At 40.6% G+C, this 25147-nt stretch overlaps 1 protein-coding gene and 2 long non-coding RNA genes across 3 annotated transcripts in view; 1 reads left to right on the top strand and 2 right to left on the bottom strand.

Moving 5' to 3' along the window:
* Window positions 1–25147, bottom strand: part of shcbp1 (SHC SH2-domain binding protein 1) — a 44137-nt gene that overhangs the window by 9972 nt on the left and 9018 nt on the right. Inside the window, exons 4-10 of the mRNA XM_034581536.1 lie at window positions 21419–21627; window positions 20889–20984; window positions 20559–20789; window positions 20266–20443; window positions 19726–19846; window positions 18157–18288; window positions 8872–8990 (exon numbers count right to left, since the gene is read on the bottom strand). Coding sequence (XP_034437427.1) covers window positions 8872–8990; window positions 18157–18288; window positions 19726–19846; window positions 20266–20443; window positions 20559–20789; window positions 20889–20984; window positions 21419–21627 — 1086 coding nt within the window. The remainder of the gene's footprint in view (window positions 1–8871; window positions 8991–18156; window positions 18289–19725; window positions 19847–20265; window positions 20444–20558; window positions 20790–20888; window positions 20985–21418; window positions 21628–25147) is intronic.
* On the bottom strand, window positions 1267–6706 carry LOC117759466. Its single transcript, XR_004613484.1, has 3 exons — window positions 6695–6706; window positions 1700–1704; window positions 1267–1333 (listed from the first exon to the last, which is right to left on the bottom strand). It is a non-coding gene; the product is annotated as an uncharacterized LOC117759466 (long non-coding RNA).
* Window positions 4911–23277, top strand: LOC117759458. The gene is made up of 5 exons (XR_004613476.1): window positions 4911–5213; window positions 7441–7443; window positions 15758–15761; window positions 19190–19199; window positions 23265–23277. It is a non-coding gene; the product is annotated as an uncharacterized LOC117759458 (long non-coding RNA).

Raw genomic sequence — 25147 nt, 5'->3', positions numbered from 1 at the left:
CTTTTTCCCATGACTAAGACGAGACTAAGACGTGACGAAAACGGATCTTTGAAAATAAAAACTATGACTAAATCTATTTTAACTTTCGTTGACGAGACGAGACGGAAATGTTGGTGGTTGACTAACTCAGGGGTTCCCAAACTTTACAGCCCGCGACCCCCAAAATAACGGTGCCAGAGACTGGCGACCCCCACCTACCCTGGATGTGGTATATAATGTTGCGCACAGCCACGCACACGCACTATTAGGCCTATGCAAACACGGGCATTAATACAAAGCAAAAGAACAGCAGCCTTACAGCCATGATATTATTTTATAGCAATTTAAGAAATAGAATATAACCAGAATACAGGGAAACTCCCTGTATAAACAGCAGGGCTGAGTGAGCACATGCTGTAAGTATAAAAAAGTGCGCAGGTGATGTCTGTGTGCGTCTGTATGCAAAACGAGCAGCAGACACCTTATTGCTGCCATGTGCAAAATCTTTAGGGTTATTTATTTTAGCCTAAACATTACTTTAATTTCTTAAACTCACTATAGGTGGGCAATATGCATGGAGCAGAGCAAGTCCATTCTCGGCTTTATTTTGGAGACGGCAACTCAGATTATTCTCCACGTTTAGCTGCGCTCTGTATTTATTCTTTATGTATGTTAGGGCTGAGAAAGTCTTTTCGCACAAGTACGCCAGCCTTGTTAACCAGTCAGGGTCAGTGAGGTGGTCAGCGAGCTGGGATCCATGCTCGATCAGAAATATGCGCACCTCGTCCCGCAGCTCACACAGGCGGCTCAGCACATTTCCCCGCAAGAGCAAGTCTGATATTGAGTGGACGTGTTTTTATGTAGTGGACCATTTTTATTGCAATGTCAAGAATATGTTTAAGCTCTGGTTCAAGTGTTTTGCTTGCAAGAGATTCTCTGTGAATAATACAGAGTGTGAAATTTACATGCGGCGCCACTTGTAAGACACTCGCTTTCAGTCCTTTCTTTTCCCCAGCATCGCTCCAGCCCTGTCCCGACACACACCAATACAGTTTTCTGAAGATAGTCCCTCTTCTTTTAGTTTTGTAAAAATGTCCTCACCTGTGCATGTCCACTCCGGAGTGCGGAGCGCGGAGCAAAACAGGATAACGTTTTCCGTCAAAACTGTATCTGATGAAAACAAGCAGCTGGGCAGAGTTTAATATATCTGTGGATTCATCTAACTGTAAAGCATATTTCCCTTTCTTAACTCTATCCACCAGCTGGCAATTTATGTCCTGGGCCATGTCGGTGATGCGCCGGGCAATAGTCCCGTTAGACAGCGGCACTGATTCCAGATCACGGGCTTATTTATCTACAGCAGCGGGTTTAATTAACGTTTCGCCGATTGTGTGTGGCTTTTTTGCCTGTGCAATTAAATATGCCACATCATATGATGCATTTTGAGCTTCGGCTGGGATTGTCTGTTTGTTTAGTAAGGACTATCTTTTGGCCTTGCAACTCTCACTCGTTCCGCTAATCCGTGTAGTAATAACCTCATGGGTCAACAAAGAAAAGGAAAAAACTGATGGAAATGTTTTTATTGCATGGTTTTATTCTAATTTCAACTCATATTTATTTATACATTTATACAATAATGGGTTAAATTTCCATTTTAAATTATTTTAAAATTGTATTTATTTTTTGGACGGCATCTCGCGACCCCCCGGGGGGTCGGGACCCCCACTTTGGGAACCCCTGGACTAACTCACAATAAAAAAAAAATTCTAAACTTGCATGCACCTAACATCATTGGTTGAATGTTGCCGGGTTCTGTATCCATACTCCACGCCCTCCCTGACATGCCCAGACATGCAAGTGAAGCCCTAACGACTGGTTCAACATTGTATGATGGCTCAAGGACAAGGTCAAGCGTCTGGAAGGAAAAAAAGAATGGATATTTGAACACACTTCAATTATATTGTGACGGAAAAGAAAACCCAATGCACCGTAATAACGGGAGATAAATCATGCGGTTTTAAAATGAGTGGGAAGAACACAACGAACCTCCAAAGGCACCTGAAAGCCCACCATCCTGCAGTTCATGCCACGGTAAGTTCGCTAGTAACTGTCAATGATAACTAGCTAATATTAACTAGTTATTAGCATATATTAGCCAACGTTAAGTCAATTTCAAAAGGGGCAGTCGAGTGTATAGGATGTCAACTTGGATAGCTAGCTAATAATTATCGATTGAAGCCTCCCGTTAGCCTTGGCAAATGATTGACAAAAGTTTTAGCTAGCTAACGATGAGGTAGCATAGCTAACTTAAACTAGCTATCGATAACTAGCTAGTAAGCTTAATTGCATTAATCAAGAAAAAATTAATGAATATGCGATTGGTTTACATATCCTTGTCTATTTGGGCAATTGTTATTATCATTGGCACCGTAAAATGATTATTTACATTTAATTAATTGGAATTCAGCTGTAGGCATATACTAGGAGATCTGTATATATCCTAGAGACTAATTGTATCCACAATTTTTTCACCTAGATCCCAGACACAACAAGACCGGAAAAACAGTAGCCTGATTCAGAGAGGATGGGGTCAACTATTCAAGCGTTCTTCTCTTCACCATCGAAGTATAAAGCCGACCCAGCCGAACAACAAAGTAAAGAAGAGGCGATTGCCCAGTGGATTGGACGCACTGGCCTACCTGCCCGTTCGGTTGATGACGAAGATTTTGTTCAAATGATGCTGACCATTGATAAGAGGTTGACCATACCCAAAAAAGCAAAAATAACTAATTTAGTTGATAAACTTTACAATGCCGAAAGGCAGAAATTTAAAGACAAGACTCACCACAGCACGCAAAATCACAATTGGGCTGGACATATGGACAAAAAAAGGGCTCACTGCAGCATTCCTTGCCATTAGTGCATGCTACTGTTGTACTCAGCAAAACAGGGCAAAACACATACTGCTGAGGCTTGAGCAGATCTCCCACTGCAGAGTGTATAAAAACGTCATGTGTTGACCGATGCACAGAGGACTGGGGAATATCAAAAGAAAAAATTCTGACTGTAATAACAGATAACGGGAGCAACATGGTTGCAGCCTTCAAAAACGAAGATGATGATGAGCCCAGCTCTGAGGATGAAGAAGTCCAGAACAGTGATGAAGAATCTCAGGAGGGTGAAGAAGAGCAAAGGTAAATTATTTTAGTTTGTAGCTGTTTTAGTAGTAGGCTAGATAATGTCTTTGAGCTATATTTGGTTATTTATTCTATGGCGTTATGATGATGTGTGTTAATACATTGTATATTGTGATTGCATTGTGTTGCTCATGGCAATTTAATTTCCCTTGGATGATTAATAAACTGCCTGTCTTCTCTCTATGTTTGTCTGTCTGTCTTATCTATCTAGGTACGGAGCCATAAAGAGGACACCCTGCGTTGTACATATGCTGCAACTCGTGGTGAACTTGATGCAGAAGGAACAAAGTGTCAAACGACTCTTTGACAAAGTAAGAGGACTTGTCAGGCTCTTCCGCAAGTCGTCTGTAGCAACTGAGCGACTGCTCCAGCTGTGTGGATTTACTCTGGTCAAAGACTGCCTCACTAGATGGTCCAGCTCATACTAGATGATCTCCCGCCTTCTCGAAGTAAAGGACTCAATTGTCCAGGTTGCTGATGGGATGGACTGGGACTGTCTCCTGCCCAGTGAGTGGCAGAAGCTGGCTGCTCTCAGAGACCTGCTCCTCCCCTTCGCAGAGCATACCAAGATGCTACAGAGTGACACCATGTCCCTATCCTTGGTGGTGCCCGCCCTCTTGGACCTGAGTGCTCACCTGTCTCAGTTCCCCCAGGGCACTGGCTACAGGGACCTAGCTGTCCTGGCACAAAAAATGAAGGCAAACATGGAGCAGCGCTTCAGCTGCTTCCTTGATCCCAGGGATTCAAAGTTCTCGCCCCTCGCCACTGCTGCATGCTTCCTTGATCCAACTGTTTCACCTGAAACCCTCATTGAAAATGAGGACAGCCAAATTCAGGAGCTTCTGAGAAGAGCAGAATAATACATTGCTCAAACTGTATCACCACAGGAGGAGGAGGATGATGCATATGAGGAGGAAGAAGAGAGAAGGGAGGCACCAGAGACAGCCCCATCTTCAAAGCGTCCCAGATTTCGATTCTTCTCAAAAGCAAGTACAAGCCGGCCATTAAGACCAAAGCCCTGTGTCAGGCAAGCGCTACAAAAGTTCAAGGAGCAGCTTTCTCAGCCCATACAAGAAGAGAGTGCTATTGACTTTTGGGCTGCACAGGGTTCTACTGTGTACCAGACCCTAAAACCATTTGCCTTTGACCTTCTGGCAATGCCAGCATCTCAAGCATTTGCTGAGCGGGTTTTTAGTATTACAGGCGACCTCACTCGTGGTCGGCGAAATAGAGCAAGGCTCATTTTAGAGAGAAGTGCTTTCCTCAAACTGAAGAGAGATCGGTAGCCTCATTCTGCTGACTCGAGGTGGGGGGTTCATGTTGCTGTTAAGACTGCAGACTAACATCTGATTGTTAAAGCATGTGTGTGGTTTTTTTTGTGTGTTTTAAGTTGTTACACTGTTCTGTTTATGTCTTGTACACACACACATCCATGCACACATACACGAACAACAAGCACACACACATACTCACGCACGCATACACACACAAAACTTATTTTTTTGTACGCACACATATAAACACTGTTCATGCGCACAAGCACACGCAATCTGTTAAAAGTTTGATATATGTGTGATGTGTTAATATGTGTTATGTTTTATGTGTCAGAAAATAAATAGACCGACTGTAGACAAAGAGACTGTTTTGTTTCTTTTTGTTGGAAACGGAGATACAGACATAGAGATTTGCCCATTTATGTGTTAGATAACTCATCCCTTCCTCCTACATACGTCACATCCTATAGACCTATGCTAGGAGGGATATCTAATGGACAACCTAAGTACTGCAAGCTAGACTATTATGCAGTTGTAGACACAACACAGGGGGTCCCTGGGCCTGAGAAGGGAAGAAAAGGAGTTTATTGTGGCTATTAAATGTGACTAAAACTAGACTAAAATGTAATTAGTTTTCGTCGATGAAAACTAGACTAAAACTAAGAAGGATAAAAATGACTAAATGTGACTAAAACTAATATGCATTTTCGTCTAAAGACTAAGACTAAGACTAAATCAAAAATAGCTGTCAAAATTAACACTGGTGGCCAGCCGCTATTTTGAAACCACACTCACTCACAAATACACACACACGCGCATACTCACATACACATCTGTATATAGCAAGTACACAAGTGTGAATTTTGCCAACCTCTACACCAGGGGTCACCAACTGGCGGACTCCGGTCCAAATCCGGACCGCGACTCTCCATAAAAAAAAAAAAAGTATAAATACATCGGCGGCCTTGTTTGACTTTTAAGAGACTTTTAATCAGGCATAATGACGCCAGCCCAGTGGAGCCGCTTGGGTCCTATGTGTTGTTATCATATACTGTGTAGCCGGGTTGCTAGGTAGAGAGAAGCACGCAGACGGAGATGAAGGCGAAATATGGCGTTATCAAAAGTTAGGGAAAGTTGACGTTTAAAACCGAGTCTTCCGAGCAGAGTGGACAGAAAAGTATGTGTTTGTTCTTTCTGCAGTGAGCTCAACAAGACCGGTGTGTCTCATTTGCTCTGAGTCTGTTGTGGTTGTCAAAAGCGGCAATTTAAAACGCCATTATTAAACCAAACACAGACACTTTGAAGACTCCTACCCGCAGCAGTCCGAGGTAAGGACGCGGAAAATAAATGAGCTCAAAGTCCAATGTGAGCGATCTACGCGGGTCCTCTCTCATTCCCTCTCCGCACAATAGCGGACATACGAGTGTTCGCTGAGAATACAGTGGATTTTGGGACAACATAAAAAGCCCTTTACAGATGGGAGCATCGTTATAGAGTGCATCAATGCTGTGTCCGAAACAATTCTGGATGGAAAAGAAAGACGTGAACTGACAGAAAAAATTCAACAAATCCCTCTCTCAGCCACAAGACACACAGAAATATTAGGAGAGGATGTTCAGTCACAGCTCACTGCTGCTATTAAGAGTGCACCGTGCATAGCTTTAGCAGTTGATGAATCAACTGATATTAGTGACAATGCTCAACTTTTGGTATATGTCAGATTTTACCACGCAGAGAGGAACGATTTCTGTGAGGACATTTTAGGCATCACAGCACTTACAACACATACCAGAGGGGAAGACATATACTTAGCTATAAAAGAAATGATAACACAGAGAGGTATCAGTATGAAAGATGTTGTGTCCATCACCACCAATGGAGCTCCCTCCATGATATCACTGCATTATGCATCAGTCTGTTCTGCTCTTTCAGAAGAGTATGAAGAGGTTATGAATACTGTGATGAAATCGTCATCACATAAACATCGCCTCCTTCGAGAATTCCTGACGGAAGTTGATGCAAATTCAAATGACCTACTGCTGAATTGCAATGTTAGATGGTTGAGCAAAGGCAGAGTTCTAGCACGCATTTGGGCCAATCGAAATGAAATAAAAATGTTCCTGGAACAACAGAAGAATCATAAGGCCAGACAGTTTGCTCATTTTTTGGAAGATGAGAGAAAAAATGATTTTATGGCCTTCTTAGTTGACATAACCTCACACCTAAATGACCTCAACTTAAAACTGCAGGGCAAGAACAACTCTGTGTGTGATTTGGTAGCAGCTGTCCAGTCTTTCCAGCGGAAGTTGGAGATTTTCAAAGTGGATCTCCAAGACAACTTTACACATTTTCCAGCAATGAAGCAAATTCAGGGTGAGAGAGATATTTCTTCTCATGTTGAGTTCATACAAAAACTGATTGGAAACTTCAGTGATCGTTTTGATGACTTCAGCCTGGAAGAACAGGTCCTCCTTTTCATTCAGAATCCTTTTCTGTCAAAAATGTGACCACGTTTTCACAGGAGGATAAAATGACCTTCAAGTGGGTAGATATGGCATCTCTACAGATGGAACTTGTTGATCTGCAAGCAAATGTAGTACTGAAAGAGCAGTGTGGAGTTAGTAATGCTGCCAGCTTCTGGCTACAGACTGTACCTGAGAAAGTTTTCCCTTGTCTCAGTAAAATGGCAGTACTCACCTTGACGATGTTTGGCTCCACATACAGTTGCGAATCAGCATTCTCAACACTTAACATTTTTAAGACCAAATACCGTTCAAGAATGACATTCTTTTACATTTACACACCTACTTGCTTCAATCTTTAAGTGGTTGTTAAGCTCAGTTCAACTTAAAGCACTTTATATGTTTGTCTTTGAGGAAGTTACATCTTTATGGTTGAAAGGAATGTAGGCCTATATGCAAATTCCAAGACAAAATGTTTATTGCACTTTGTTTCATGTTTTTCCAGAATAGGCATTGTATTTTTGCCAGTTTGTGTTTGATTTTGTATTGTTACAAAAGCAACCTTGTGCAATAAAAATGTTAATTAAGCTGATTTAGTCAGAGCCCATATTTGTATGTCTCTAATTATCCGGACCCCAGAAGGGGAGGAGGGTTGATGTCTAGACCTCTTGCAATTTTAGTTGAAGACCCCTGCTCTACACTGTCAAGAACTCCATATCCTTCAACTTTGCTAACTACTTATGTGGTAACTTTGGTTATAGTTATTAATTTAATTATTGATTAGAGTTCCAAATTTGTAGTTAGTACTTTCATGAGACTCAATCAATAAATTGGCTATCTTGTCCCTTCCTTTGAAGGGTGGTGCCCCGAGGTAACATTAATCAATTAAACTGATATTTAATATTAATACTAATATTCTTTCTTTTCTGATAACCAAATTTATCGAATGCCCAAAGGCGCACCAATTAATGCTTAAGGTATAATATTCCCAACACAATATATATACACATTCACAGACGTGGAAGTTCTTTTTTTGTTAATATCCTGTTCATTTACACTTATTGTTATAACCATTATTGTTGTTGTATATATTATATTATTATTGGTCTGTTTGTTTATTAGTTTATTGTACATGTCTGCCAATAAAGCTTCATCGACTTGAACATAAAACTTGTTTTCGATCACATGACATTATATTGCGCAAAAATCTATTGCTCACTTATCCTTTACATACACCTCATGACAACACAAGAAAGTTCTGTTTTGCCACAGCGGGCATGAGGAATAAACACAGGCTACCTACCAAAAGTGCCACGGTAATGTTAATGTTCATAAAAGCTAGCCAGCAGCCCTCGTCAGCTAACTTTAGCATCTGTGTGCTGCCTACAACCAGCAGATCTCTTTTTCTCCCGTTTAACGGTGATGTTTTCTCAAAAACGACAGTGTAAGGAAATAAAGGAATATAAATGATACATCCCTGTGTCTAACTGCTCCACACTGCTTCTTTCTTAAATTTGCAGATGTTTGATTGTGTTAAGAAACTATACTGTTTAATAGTACACACTACAAACGACATCGAGACATAACTGTCAGGCATTAAAGGGCTCATTGCAGTTCCATAGCTGACAACTGATTTGCAAAACTAAGAATTGTGTGGCACTGTGTCCAGCTCTGCCCACATGGACACTAAATATTCAGCGTAGAAGAAATCAACACCCATCGGTGTTATGCTAGTAAAAACATGAAACTGGCAGTTTTATGACCAAAGACATTTTTGTGGTAAGACACTCTGCGTGCCAATTTTCCCGTCAGACTTTTTAAGGTGCCACAGGAACCCTGCTGGTGACTTAACTAGAACAGTGAAATCATTGTCTGAACAGTTACAAAATGAGCTTTAAGATGTTAAAAGACAGTTAGGTTGAGCCTCAGACAAGTTTGTACTTGTAATCAGCATTATACCTTGGATCCATACAGGTCACACATGTTCATGTTTAGATGGGCTGATGTTCGGACAGTAACTCCAGTAGTCTCACACTGCAGCACACAGTTTTCCATGTTCAGAGATCCCTGTCGGACACCTGGCAGTTATAAAACAAAAACAAGTTTATTAACCAAATTAAGACACTGTTTAACTACTTATTTAAACTGTAATACACAGAAACATAACTGTAAGGTAGTGCCTGCTGTATCACTTGTGCTGCCACAAATTGAGCACATTTCCAGCTACAGTGGCAGCAGAAAATGTTTGTGTTGATTGCAGTACAAAGACGAAGGTAGTCTGTGTGAAAGTTATCCAGTTTCTAAACACTTATCTAAGGCCTGTTCCAAAGTGGGGGTTTACGGGTTAAATGTGCCAACCATGAAAGGTGGGACACTGAGAATACTTAAACTCAGTTACCATGACAGTTACTATGGTAACTTACTGGGAATATAACCTGTTTGATGGCAGCTTTTCTGAGTTTCACTCCTCCTTTTGCCAAATCAAAAGTTTATGAGACAGATTTATTTCCATAGTCATACAGTCAATATCAAACAGAGTACCTTAATTTTCAAAAGTTAATGTCGGGAAGATCAAAATTCCTGGTGGATACAGATCTTTATATTATATGGCATTACATTAATTTACCATGGATTCATGATTTACAAATGGAGGAATTGTCCATATTTTAACTCTCTCAATAATTACTCATCTGAGCCAACTTAGAACTTAGCAGGAGTATTGCTGAACACACAAGCAAGAGCATTGACACAGTTTTTTGGATGAGTGGTTCTGATTAAAATTTTAAAAAGAATTACATGTTACGGTACTTGTGGAAAGCAAAGGGTTCCAATGGCTGCTCATGGCAGATTTAAGACACGTGGAACATAGTAATGAGAGCACTTTCTATGGAGTCACTCAGACACTGTCTGAGCGGAGTGGAGTAGCCAACTCCTGCAGTATCAAATGCGCAGTGTCCAGTGCGAGATGGGTTAACACAGGCCAAGCAGTCAGGCCCTGCAATCAGCGATCTGCCAGCACATTCGTTCAGGCAGGTCTGAATGGGCACTGTACTAGTCACTGACTAAAGGAAACATATCGACCTATTAATTCCACAAACGTCTGTCTGTATGTAAAACACATTTTTCATGAATCGTTTATCTAAATTGCTTCACACTTGGCATGTCTATTGTAAATTGCACGAGGATGCTGCAATGCTTTAAATTGAGCTAAATTACAGAGCTTTTATATTGAAAGGTTGTTAACGCGGGTCTGAAGATCGTGTTGATTGTGTAATGGCAGATTTTGCATTTGTGTAATGTTTAATAGAAGAACAGATATATATTTAGAAGAAGTAGATAACAAATGTGTTTCTGTGACTTACAAAAGTTGCAGAGGGGACTATAAGTGTTTATGGCCCCCACATGTGTGTCTTAGCAAATGCTTCACTGCAGGGGGTTACTTAGTGTGTCTGATAGAGATGGGTAAGGGGAACTCTGCATTGTATACAGGACTGGAGTCTTTTGATGTTGTAAATCTAGATAGGGGATCTCGGAGACAGATTGTCTCACACCAGAAAGGCACACCAGGGGTCTGAGACGGAGATGTGAGACAGGAACTCTGCCCAACCTGGTCAGACATCAAGAGACTGAAGAATACCTTTTGGCTCCTCGCGGGGAGGGGCTTCTGATTGTATAAGTGAAGTGATTCTCCTGTGCTCTGTGCTCATTCTATACACGTCACACTAGGTGGCTGTGTGGGGTGAGCCCACCTGCAGGTGTTTTGGTTGAACTTTCCGAGAGACAATGTTATGTGTGTATTATTATACAATAGAGTATCATTATTCTACAGAAACTGCCACCACAATTGCTTAACAGACTGCTTTAAAAGCATTCAGTTGTATAAGCCACACAAATGAACAGCAAGTATGCACTGCAAGGCATTATTCCACAAAAAATAGCCCAGTCTGAACTTCTAATCTGCATTTTACAGTTCCATACAAAATGTGTGCAAGAACTTTTTCCATTAAGTAAAATGAATACATCAATCTAGATTAAGCTGTCCAACAACAAATAAAAAACTAGGGCTACGTTGTAGCACTGAACGGGCCCGAGCACACGCAACTCGGGACCTGTTGCTGTTGGTAGAGAGAGCGATCGGCGAGCAGGCACACGACTCCGCGTTGCATGCGCTTTGCGCACTGCGGGAAGGATAAATGCTTCACTTCCTGCGTCTGTCACGAGACGTCGATCCTTGCCTGCTAAATGCGCATTACGGTCCACGGTATCAATTGCAGATCACACGGTGAAAATTGTATGTAAATCGAATAATAGTTGTAAAACAAAGCTTACTTCCTGTTGCCAGTAGGTGGCGCCATCACTATTATTACATACAGACTAATAGATCTGTTCAAGTAGGGGCTCTGATGTAGCGTGAGCAATTTTAAGTCGATTGGACAATGTTACAACAACTTAATTTTCACACTGATCAGTAGGTGGCACTATGACCCTGCACTAATATTAATATATGGAGCTGTTCAGGTCAGGATTGTGATCATAGGTCAGAATTTGGGGGCCGGTTGGATAATGCAGAGTGGATTTACAAAGTACTTCCTGTCTCATGGTGAATCAGTAGGTGGCGCTATGACGCTGAGGAAATATTGACACATGTAGCTGTTCAGGCTTGGACTCTGATCAAGAGACAGAAGTTTGGTGGTGATAGGACAATTCACAGTGGAGTTATGACAACATCGTGTCCTTTGGCGAAGGATGAACCTTTGCCGCACCTCAATGTTTACACGGTTTGAGGAAATGTCACAATTCTGACCATGGTCCTATGACTTGACTGAGCTCTTTTGAGCTGCATATTGTAAAGCAGCCAGGAGCAGTACATCAAAGTATAAAACATGTCACTTCCTGTCGCCAGCAGGTGGCGCTGTAATGATGAGTGAATATTGACACAGGGATCTGATCAGGTCGGGACTGTGAATGTGTGAATGAGGTTTGAGGCTGATAGAACAATTCACAGAGGAGTTATAATAATTCCCTCTTTCTTGGCGAATCTTCAAGATTCTACGCCACGCCACGGTCACACCGTGTTATGAAATCGTATATACCGAGGTAGTTTATATCTCCATCTTGTTGAGATGACATTCATGTCAATATGAAGTTGATCTGATGAAAGCCCTGGGACAAGTTCGTCAAAGTAAAAATGGCCAAAATGGCCACTAAATCCAAAATGGCGGGCTTCCTGTTGTGTTTTTCACAATGCACCTCAGACTTTTTTGTGCGTCTGGTCATGATACACAGGTGTCCCGATTTTTGTGAAGATCGGTGAAAGCTAACTGAGGGGCTTTTCCTTAGATGGCGCTGTTGAGCCATTTTGCCACGCCCATTTTAAATTACTCCAGAATTCAAATACTTTTTAGGTATTTGAATTTCCTGCTAACTTGGGTGATAATTTGAGCATGTCTAGGCCCTGAAAATGCCCCAAAAGGGAAATAAAAATCCTTCGAAAAACAATAGGGCCTCCCACCGGAGGTGCTCGGACCCTAATGAAAACCGGTCTCTGACTAAAAAGTCCCACACTTTAGATCAGGGGTAATCAATTAAAATTCAAAGAGGTCCAGTTAGAGAGAATTTCCTCAAGCAAAGGTCTGAAACATCATGTCTAACATACTTATGACTTAATGCCATTTGAAGTAGCCTAGTAGTTGTATCAATGTCTGTATGAAGTCAAAAACTAACTGTCAAATAAAATAAAGAAAGTTCAATTCAAGTATTTCATCAATATTTATTTAAAATGTTCACATTGACTCCAATAATAAAATAATAAAATGTTCTTTTCTCGTTTTAAGTAAAATAAGATTTGCATTTAAAAACAAAATAAAGAGCTTTTGAAAAAGGCATCTTTAAATAAAGTGCTTAATTTTCAAATAATAAAAAAAAAAAGTAGTTTGAGTTTCCCCTTTTCTTAACTACATTTCACATATCAACAATCTCGGGGCTGGGACTCATCATTGCAAGTAATGTCGATCATGACTACAGTGCGTTCACGACAACATCAACAGATTGTCCATTTTGGGATTCTGCATACTGAGTCAAGCTCCTCTGAACTTTGAATTAACAGATCTTTGTACAGCTCTTTGTAAGTTCACAGTTCCAAAAATGAACTAGTTCACATTAATTTGTTCCTTTTTTTTATTGGGATGGTTATGATTTAGATAGCAAACTTACGATCATGTATTTAGTCATTATCGATAGTGTCAGATCATGAATCTGGATCCTCCTGTCACTCTACCACTGAGTCTTGACTGTGAGCGTCACGTCTCGAGTTGTACTGAGTGCGCACAAAATGATTAAAGGCAGCCTCACAAACTCTGGAGCCAAACAAACAAACACAAAGTAAACTTCATGTACTGATCAGGTCCTGATAGCTTGTGATGAGTGTTGGTGTTTATTAGTTAAAGTGAGGGCAGGTCAGCAGGACAGTGGAGGGAGGACACAGGAAACTCCAGCACCGTATACTGCACACTGCACTCAGGGGTACGTGTGTGTCTCTGTGTGAGTGAGTGGGGGGCGGGGCCCCGGGGCCTGTTTGAGTGTGTGCGTGCGTGTGAGTTAACTTGCTCCCAGTCGCAAACAAACTAGCTTCAGCAGTAGTAGATGCATCTATACCGTTAACACCAGCCATCTTGGAACGTCTCTGTGGAGACGTCATGCAGTGTGTGGTAAAACAGTGTCGTAGAACATGTTCATCATTTGTAAACTGATTCGTTCAGTTCAGCATTCACAAAAAATAAAAAACACATTCAATGAACGACATTCATGCACAACACTAACAAGCATGAAACCGGGCATCTATTGCTCCTGCAAATATTTCACAATAAAAAAAACCTTTTTGTTAAACAAAAGAATGGATTCGGTCAAAAGAAATGCTGGAGTGCTTTTATTTTGAAACTCTTTCGGAAAATGTTGCAACCATTTATGTTTGTGGTATAAATTCAACAGATAAACATGAAAAGACGAGCAACAGACTGTTGATTTTCTTTTCTCCCTTCAAGGACAACAAGTGATCTCAGCCGCCTGCAGATGAAGCCCACTCTCTTTTCACCCCAGTCAATTCACCGTTTTCCTCCGCTGCCAAACCGAGGACCAGTTTGTCGTTATATTTGTAGAATAACTGCCAGAGGAAAAGTAAGACGCTTTTGTCTAGGCAGAGACAGGATAGATGTTTGTGTTTATTGTAATGACTTGACTACTGTGTAGGTAAAGACTGGAAAGTCTGTTCTGTGCTTTCACCGTGTAACTTTGAGTCGATTGTGTTGCCCATGCCATTGGGGCTATTGTGTTGCTTGAAATTGAAACTTGAAATAATAAATGCTGTTGAGTAAATATTTCAAAAAGTAGAATAGACACCTGAAACTTTGACCTCAGTTTTACAGACACTTTTTCCAACTGCAAATCATCAAAATTATGAGTCTGTTGCTGGGTCAGACTATAAGGTATTCATCAAATCTCTAAACTTGTCTCAATTGTTTGATCTATATATTGCCCTTCTGCCAAAAGCACTGTCTCGATTTGGTTACAGCTGAATGAATATATTCAAACATTTAATCTAACAAAGTATGATTTCAGCCTTTTATAAATAATTAAGGAAATCAAATAACATGCTGTAATATTCTACACAGAATAAATTTAATAAATATACAAAAATATACTCGTTGATTTTAGGGACATGTGATCTTAGTTTTAACAATATTGCAAGATAATGGTAATTAATACGTCGCTTCCTGTCTCTGTCTGACGCACCTGTCTGCTCCAACTCCCGCCTAAAAACGTGGACTCTGGATAATTACACAAGCTGCTTCAGGACAGATGCTCATTAAAAGGTCCGGCCGTCCTGTGTCAGAGTGTCAAGTAAAGCCAGGCGCCTCCCATCCACCCCCGTTAAACCTTTGTGCGGTTCACATGGGCCGCGCCGCGCCAGCGCCCTTCACCGATGGTTTCGGCGTGCGAGCGAGCGTATCGCGCCAGGAAACAGACTGAAAAATGATTTTAAACGATATAAATGACATATTTTATATGATATAAATGATCAAATATGCATCCCATACTTTGTATTCCCTTCTGTTGTCCTGGAGTTTTAATTTTCCCAATTATCCCAATCACATAATTAAATGTCCCCCTCTGCCCATCCACTACAGCCACACAAGCAGTCATATAGATAAAAAGAGAGAGAGGGGGGGGCTAAAGGCTTGCTTGGAGAATACGTCATTTACCCCCGACACCCGACATTGAACGGGTTACATACAACAACAAGCGGAGAATCGCGGGCTGACCGGCGCGGAGAAATGTGGGTCCGGTGTGCACATGCGCAACAGGTACTACATACAAACAGCAGAGACAATGTCGGCAGCGTCGGCTGTGTGGGATTTCTTCACTGTCTCAGAGAAAGACATGTTCAGCCGACATTTCAAGAGGGGGTAATACCACCAAGGATTTCAACATGGCATCTAAAGTTACACTTGTCACTTTTTCTGTTTTTCATATTATTCAAGTAATAAACAAATATCGGTATCGGTATTGGCTATCGGCTAGATTGTTGTTTTAAATATCGGTATCGGTATCGGCCAAGAATTTCCATATCGGTGCATCCCTACTTATGAGACATGTTACAACCTGCTACACAGCAACGAGACATAATGTGACGCTCAGTCAGGACATCAGGGTTAAGACGCAGTGCAGAGTTTTAACTTCATTGTTGCAGAAGAAGCAACACCCCGTTTATCCAGGAACATAAATATGAGTTCAGCATGTTTTTATAAAGATCAGTTCTTAGTGTGATGATTAGAAAACAACAGAAGAGCAGAGTCACTTGTTGACCCCTGAGTTATGAGCCTCAGTGCAGTGGCACTGCTAAGGGGGGCCAACTTGATACAGTAAAGGCTATAATCAGAATTTGTCCTTTTCTGCACACAAGTCGAAACTGAATGAATGTCAAATCAGTGTGGAGAACACTGACCACTGTCATACACTTACTGTTGTAGTCTGATTTATGAATTGAAAAAAGTGGGCACACTTGTAATAACATTAACAATCTATAATACTTTTTAAAGCACTTTCTAAATAAAAAGAGAGTTCATATCATAACCCCTAACCCTAACCCCCCTAACCCTAACCCTGTCCGACTGATTTTCTTAACTGATATTAACTGATGAAAAAAGCAGCCAGTATTGTAGGAAATTGTGGATGTGATACATTGAAATAAATCAAGTTGCATCGTTGTTTCCTTTGTGAATACTAAAGAAGACCATGGTCTCTGTGTGAACTGTTGAATATTTAACAATTGCGTGAGTATGAGGGTAATAAAATAAATTGTTAAGTAAGTCAGAGATGTTCTACTATATTCAACTTTTTGTTTTAAAATTATAACTTTTTTTTATAAATATGAGAAGTGACCTTTTTCTCACTTGAGCCCCTGCCCCCCAAAATGTCTGTGTACGTCCCTGACTACGGGTAAACTCCGTAGCCAATTCTCTGTATTTTACCCATAGGTCATGTCTGAAAACCGCTTCTGTGAGGTTAATCTGGGGGTGATGGGCGCATGTCAATTTGTGACCCACCTTACAGGTTCGGCACATGGTTTCGAAGACCGGAGAGAAAAATTGTGTGGTTTTGCAATAGCATTTATCAAGGGGAACAGTTCCACCCACCGAGAGTAAAAAAAAACATCTCCCAGGGCTGTTAGAACATGAATTGCTGAGGTTTACTTGCCTGTTTTTTGTTAATAAAGTTGACAAATTTAGAAGTTGTGTACATGCTGTCCACCCAGCTCAGCTTCAGTTAGTAGACCAGGACAACACGGTAGATAAGATCCTCCATTATGGTGAAGGAGGTGTTTGACTTGATGACAACTTTTCTATTTTCTACAATCTTTTGGTACAGGGTCTGGCAGTCAGAGTCTTATTGCTGAGCCGTCCACACAGCCTCAATGGAGATGGGAAGCTCTTTTGAATGTTTTGGGGAATCAGACTTGATGGTAACACACACAGGTATGGTTGGCTCAACTGTTGGGGCTCTAAATAGGGCATCTGGTACAGTGTTGTACTTTCCTTTACTGTACTTGACATAGAAAGTGAACTCCTGAAGCCTGAGCGCCCACCTGATGAGCCAAATGCTGGGTTTGGTGGTCTTAAACACCCACAGAAGAGAAGCATGATCGGTCACCACAGAGAACAGTCAACAATTCAGAAAGGTCCTCCACTTTTACACTGCCCCACACCAGTCAGGCATTCCAACTCAGTGGCTGCTAAGTTTCTCTCAGCTGGATTTAGGCTGGGTCTGGCAAAAGCAATGACTAAGCCCCATCTCACTGATGTCAGTATAGACAACAAAAGGAGCATTGAAGTTTGGGTGGCCCAGGATGACAGTGCATTTTTGTATCAACCGTCCTCTGCCTGAGGGAAGAACAGGAGGATCCTGAGGGGACTGTAACACACCTGCCATATCCACCATTACTGTAGATTGAAGGCACTGCCTCTGAGCCTCCCCCAGCTCATCAAGCTTTGGGGCAGCCTGAACAGGGACAGTTAGAAGTGCAGATATGTTCAGTGTTTGTTTCATTGTCACCATTTCCTGTGACATTGAATCTGTACTCTGAGACAATTTCCACACATTATCATGCAGGGGATCTACTGTTTGCACGACTGTGGTCATTAACTCTTAAATGTCCTTCAACATCTCTGTATAATGACATGTAAGACGCCAGTTAAGACTTGCTGCAACCAATCCAGTTAAAAATCCAGACAAAACAAACAGCTCCGGATTTTACCGTGGATCTTAACAAAACAACAGATCAGGATATTCAACAGAAATAGAATCCCTCGTGTTGCAGTTAAATAACAACAGCGTTCTTATATACAATATACTGTATGTACAGGGCACTCATGGTACCGTCGACGGTCAGTCAGTCAGACAGACGGGCATATGGCGTCAGCCTTCAACTCTGTCAAGACCGGCAGCTCCAGGGAAACGTCACAGGGAAATAAACAATTCACTGGACTTATCTCCTCAATGCTGAGATAAGGTGTCTGCTCCCTAGGAGTGACTTTAAAATGCGCCTTTTCAAGCATTAGTAGTCACTTCCGTGTAATGATTCAGATTACACTGGGGTATTGATCGGACTATTGAATCAGTGTTCTACACAGGTTTTCAGTGAGGTGCCATCGTAGTGATGGATGTGCGTTTACTTTCATCTATACTCACAAAGAATGCCCTCGATAGCATCATGTTGGATAAACTTAATGTTGGACAGTCTGACATCCGCTCCTGAGGATTCGACAAAGGAGTCGCCCTTGTTTGTCTTCTCAATCACCACATCGTCAGGAAAACCAAAGCCTGGCATACACATTCAACACAGGAACAAATAAATCTGTCAGTATATGGCAAAGGTTGGTATATCCACATATTTTCTGTCATTTACTGATTTTTCTGGAACGGTGAGCGAAACATATTTGTCAGGTTGAAACACTGTAACAGTAAGTAATTTGTACAACACTGTCACAAGCCACAGACGGAGTTGTACCCCGGCAGACAACAGCCTTCCTCTCCCAATGCTAATGCCTCGATGCAGTTAACCAGCAAAGTATAAAGTAGGACGGATTATGTCTCATAAAAGTAGAGTGTTTTTCCAGTATTTTGATCAGGATAAAATAAACATATTACAAACGTATTTAAATACTCACTAGACATTTATGAAATCATGGAGTGGCCAATAGAGAGAACAAATATGTATTGAGGCCAGTTTTTACTACACTGAGTGCTTGAAATATTATTGCCCAGGCACAAAAAGTCCCCACCTTTTAATTAATTTATGCAGACCAGCTAAGTGTGGAGTAAGAAGTTGTACCTTGTGTTTATAGGAGGAATTCCCATTGTTAGCTTATTATCTAGCAGTAGAATAAGGACTACTCATTGCTAGGACAGTATCATTTGCCTTTTACCCTTTTCTACATCAAAGCACCTTCCTGAATATTGAAAGTGCAATATGTGGCTTCACAGTGAATCTGTGGTATGATCAATAAGATGGTGTATGATCCTCCAACTATATCACAACCTGAACAGAATAATTAAACATTCTTTGATTAACAAAACTTTCCTTTTCTTCACCGTGACCTTAGGATTACGATGCAATTTTTGTCTTCACAATTTTCATACTGCTACACACAATATATTTCAAGCGCTCAAATGCAGTAAAATGTGGCTTCAATATAATTTGTTTCCTTTATGACCACTCCAGGTTCTCATGAGTTTAACCAAAATCTTAGTTGCTGTATTCATTGGGCATGGCCTATTACATATTTCCTCATAACTCAAAATGCCGTAGAGCATCCTGATTAAATTTGGTGAAAACATTATGCACAATTACCTGAGCATACATGCATACATTCAAATCTGATAACGGGCAGATATATGGCAAAACGTTTGGTCTATAATTATTGTAATGTTGCAGGATTTGGAATGATGTTTCATCTTCATCTCACGCCTTCTTAAAACAGAATTAAAACTAGGTAAAGTGACTTTGTTTGGCCTTATTTTAATTAAGCTGCTACATTCTATTGAGCACATCAAACAGAAACAAAAAATTGATAATTGCAGCTATTTAATTTTTGGATTAGAATACATTTATATGTAAGAAAAAACATATGTGGCATTAGTCCACATGTTCCTGACTACCCTAACTGTGTGAGAAAATAACAAAAGAGAACTAACAAAATAAAAGAACAAGATTATATGATCTCATTGGAAATACGATAAAGTTTTTTTTTTTCCAACCTTCTACAGTTATGGAGTCTGGTATGAATATGGAGCTATTGACATTGTAGATCCCTGGGAGAACAATGACCACATCACCCTGATGACATGAGTCCACCGCTGATACTGGCTCTCTGTGGAACTAAACACATAATTCAGAGGTTAGGACAGATGCACAAAGAGAACTTACCCACCATCATACATACAGTACAGCTTAGCACTATATATAAATAATAAAGAGTGCTAAATTGAGTGTGCATTATAACAGATTGCACGTTTGGGTGGTGGGTGTTTTGCTGGTGATCTACTAAAAATAATTGTGTAAATGATAACAGGTGCAAACATGGTACAGGCAGTAGTATTTAAATGAGTGTTACTGGTTTCCACCATGGAGCATTACAGAGAGCAGAGTGACCGCAGGTGCAAAGCGAAATTTAATGCCATGGAATTGGAAGTGTTAGTGGAAGACAAACATGTTGATGAGCTACAGCAAAGAAATACTAATATAACTGATAGAAACGCGATATGGGAGAGTATCTGCGAGAAAGTAAATGCTGTGACCTGGATCTCAGTGTCCCCACAGGAGCACAGGGGCAGTAGTCTGGCAGTGAGGAGGGACTGGAGCTGGACGGTGCTGCAGGAGGCTGTGACAACGTGGATCACCTTCACACCGGATGCTCTGGGTCCGCGACTCTCCACACAATGCTGCCTCGGATTACCTTTATAGCCCAACACGTACCTAGACAAGAGGTGATATGTGCAAAAGTAAAAAAGGCTGGATGAGAGAGACAAAGAGACAGTAGTGGTGATGTTGCAGAGTATTTGTGAGATGTAGTGTGGAGACACAGATCTACCTCAACAAAGGGTTCTCAATTATGTGCAGTTTACGTTTGAACTTCTCCAGTTCGTCATAGAGCTTCAGACCCTCCACCATTGACACACTGTCAAGCTCAGAGTCTGAGTCGGGGCTAAGGACACTGCGCAGAACAGAGAACTGCTGGAAGCACTGGGAGCATTTCTCCAATAAGGACTGGTATTCTGCCACCAGGCCTGCTGGGACTCTATCCTCTAAGATATCGTAGTACCTGACACAAGACACATTTTCAAGCAAGATTAATAGGAATGAACAAACACACAATACTGATTACAAGGAAACAAATCACGGAACCACATTGTGTACTCACAGCCTGAGACGGGGCTCCACACAACGAACAAAGTAGTCAAAGTCATCATCTTCATCTTCCTCATCCCACTGCCTCCAGATGTGCTTATAGAAAAACCTGAAGGGGCATTTGGTTATGCAGCAGTGGGATGCATAGAATTAGCACATATAAAACACAAGGCAAAAAAATGACACCATAATACAAAACACACAATCAGAACATACAAAGAGAAAAACAACTAATTATAACTATGCAAATAACTACCTCAAAGGGGTTTAGGAGGGAAATGGTAGGTGGTATAAAGGAGTGTTTGAATATATTGGTTCTAGTTAGTTGAATTGTGAGGTTGGTAACAAATGAATATGTATAACTGTAACTGTAACTATAATGTAAGTGAGCAAAGACTCACGATGATAAAACAATGTCTCGTCAACTTTGAATTTTGAGGCCAAAGAGACACTGTTGGCTTTATGGAATGGCACATGTGGGCAGGTAATTTAAAATATGTGGACAAACAAGTGAACTCCAGGTACAGCATACAGCAGTCTCACCTGAGGTGCTCCAGAGCAAGGGCGGTCTGATCAAAGTCCCCTGACTCTTCGTACACGACATGCAGCTCCTGCAGTGGGATTTTGTGCTGGGTGGCCTCTAGTAGAGAATTCATGGCTTCTTCGCTGAGTTCACATCCTCTGGTGTCACACTGCATAGGCAGCACCAGTTTAACACATGCCTTCAGATCCTTCAGGACCACATCATGCACCTGAAATCATCAACAGCTATTCAGCACTCACACCTGAACTCTTCAGCACCCATAACTGTAATTAACATTTTTTAGTTCCTGTTCAGGTGTATCTTCACTTCCAAATAGTCATTTAAAAAAAATTCAGCATTATAACACAACAGTTTTAGTAAATTTCTGAAACAGAAACTCAACTTCTCCTCACTCCCTCTGACCACCGCTCACTTTACACTTTAACAATAAACACCACCACTGATCACAAGTTATTAGGACACGTACAGGACTGACATTTACTTTGTGTTTGTTTGATTCTCCAGAGTTTATGAGAACTCACATGTTTAAATCTGCTACACAACACGAGACGTGATGCACACAGTCAGGACATCAGGGTTAAAGTGATCCGGAGTCATGATCCGACATCATCGATTAATAACTAATTAAATAAGAGAAGTTCCTTCCACAGATTAACGCAGTGTTTTAGCTTCATTGTTGCAGAAGAAGTGGCCCTGTTTATCCAGAAACATAAATATGAATTAAGCAGGTTTTTATAGAGCTGATGAGGAGGAAAGGGCATCAATTTCATATTTATTTAAAATATTTGGTCAATTATTATCAAATTAAATTATTGCTGTCTATCTACAATTTTTTTTACAGAGAGGCACCAACGTCAACTCTTTTGCGTATTTCACTTTTTTGTTTGTTTGGACATGATACGTGTGCCGAATTCTGTAAAAATCTGTAAAACGAGACCCTAAGCGCTGCATTTTAGGCAGCATGTTTAGGCCCTCAAATAGGGTCCTCGCACTGTTAGTGCTCTGGCCCTAATAATTGGAGCAATTCCAATAGGGTCCTTGGACTGTTAGTACATGGGCCCTAATTAAAAGACTTTAGGATACTTTTACACAGCTTATTAGACACAGATCCTCAGCATAACCTCTAGTCTCTTCACGTTCTGTGTTTTTGAGGTTGCAGTATAGAGCGTCCACACCTATTATATTCTGTAGGCCTACATTGTTTATCTGTCAAGAGTCCTGATTATATACTATATGGGAATGGACTTAAGTCTTTATTTGATTATGTTTTTTCTCTCTCTTAGAAATTATATTCCCAGAGTTGGGACCAGGACGCAGAGCTAAACACTTCTCTGCACTCCCTCTGGATCAGTCACACAACCACAAACCCATAGAGATTGTGTCTGTCCACCGCCCCATTAAATTATGTGAATCAAACAATAACAGAGGGAGAATTCTACACAAAAATCTAATACAAATTAACACAGCCTCTGCAACAACTCAAGTAACATAACTTTTAAATGTGGACTTTTAAACATAAGATCATTATCATCAAAGGCTATTTTAGTTAATGAACTAGTCTCAGATCAAAAAATTGATTTATTGTCCTTGACTGACACCTGGCTGCATCCTGATGAATATGTCAGTCTAAATGAATCTACTCACCCCAGTCATGTAAATTCACACGTTCCCCGAGAATTTGGCCGAGGAGGTGGAGTTGCTGCTATTTTTAACTCCAGTCTATCAATTAATCCTAAACCTAAACTAAGCTACAACTCATTTGAATGTCTTGTTCTTAGTCTTCCACACCCATCCAAGAAATACCAACAGCCAATCATATTTGCTGTAGTTTACCGTGCTCCTGAGGCTTATTCTGAATTTTTAATGGAATTCCCTGAGTTTTTATCAAGCCGAGTCCTAAAGACCGATAAAATTATTATTGTCTGTGACTTTAATATTCATGTTGACAATAATAATGATAGCCTTAGCGTAGCATTTATTTCAGTACTAGACTCAATTGGTTTCAGTCAGTGCGTACACCAACCTACTCATTGTTGTAACCACACACTTGACCTTGTATTATCATACGGTGTCAAAATTTAACATCTAATAGTACTTCCGCGTAATCCAATTCTATCAGACCATAATTTAATAACCTTTGATTTTTCATTATCAGAATATATGCCACGAATAAAAAACTCCTTTTCTAGATGTCTACCTGATAGTGCTGTAGCTAAATTTAAGAAAATGATTCCAATTACATTTAAACCTGTACTATTCATCGATATAACCAACGAACTCTTTAAAAACCCTAGCTCCACTGAGATTGACCATCTCGTCGATAGCTCTGTAAAGTCATTACGATTAACATTAGACTCAATAGCGCCTCTAAAAAAGAAACGTGTAAAACATAGTAAATTAGCTCCGTGGTATAATTCCAACACACATGAATTAAAACAAGCGTCAAGAAAACTAGAAAGGAAGTGGCGCTCCAGCAACCATGTTGAATATCTCCTAGCCTGGAAGAATAGTGTTAAAGCATATAAGAAGGCCCTCCACAAAGCAAGAGCTGCCTACTACTCCACATTAATAGAAGACAATAAAAACAACCCCAGGTTTCTCTTCAGGACTGTAGCCAGGCTGACAGAGAGTCACAGCTCCACTGAACCCAGTATTCCTCAATCCCTAAATAGCAATATCTTTATGAACTTCTTTAATGATAAAATTCTAACTATTAGAAATAATATCAACCATCTCCTGCCCTCAATTGGCACTAATACCCTATCAAGAACAGAAATCTCAGAAACTGCTGAGAATCTTACCAATTATTTAGACAGCTTCTCTCTGATCACCCTTGATCAGCTGACCAAAATAATGTTCTAAACCAACAACTTGTATCTTAGATCCCATTCCTACAAAATGACTGAAAGAAATTCTGCCCCTAATTAATAGTATGTTACTAAACACAATCAATCTCTCATTATCATCAGGATATGTACCACAGTCCTTTAAAATTGCTGTAATCTAACCCCTTCTCAAAAAAACCACCCTAGACCCTGAGGTTTTAGCCAACTACAGAACGATATCCAACCTCCTCTTCCTGTCTAAAATCCTTGAAAAAGTTATAGCCAATCAGCTGTGCGAGTTTCTCCAGGAAAATAATATATATGAAGACTTTCAGTTGGAGTTTAGAGCTAATCATAGCACGGAGACAGCCTTGGCAAAAGTCACTAATGACCTTCTAATAGCTTCAGATCAGGGATTTGTGTCTGTCCTCGTTCTGTTAGATCTTAGTGCAGCATTCGACACAATTGACCATCAAATTTTATTACAGAGACTAGAACAGTTAATTATCATTAAAGGAACCGCCCTAAACTGGTTTAAATCATATTTTTCAGATCGATTCCAATTCGTGCAAATTAATGATGCCCTGTGCGCACCAAAGTTAACCACGGTGTTCCACAGGGCTCTGTGCTCGGCCCAATTTTATTCAAATTATATATGCTTCCACTAGGAAACATTATCAGGACACACTCTGTAAATTTCCACTGCTATGCGGATGACACCCAGTTATACTTGTCAATAAAACCTGAACAATGTAATCAATTAACTAAACTCCAAGCATGTCTCAAGGACATAAAAACCTGGATGACCCGCAATTTTCTCTTGTTAAACTCAGATAAAACAGAGGTTCTAATACTTGGCCCTAAACACCTTAGAGATACATTATCTAATGATATAGCTGCACT

The sequence above is a fragment of the Hippoglossus hippoglossus genome, chromosome 3 (assembly GCF_009819705.1).
Source record: "Hippoglossus hippoglossus isolate fHipHip1 chromosome 3, fHipHip1.pri, whole genome shotgun sequence".
NCBI classification, from domain to species: domain Eukaryota; kingdom Metazoa; phylum Chordata; class Actinopteri; order Pleuronectiformes; family Pleuronectidae; genus Hippoglossus; species Hippoglossus hippoglossus.
Note: the sequence above shows the minus strand (reverse complement) of the source record. Positions and strands in the feature narration are given on the sequence as shown.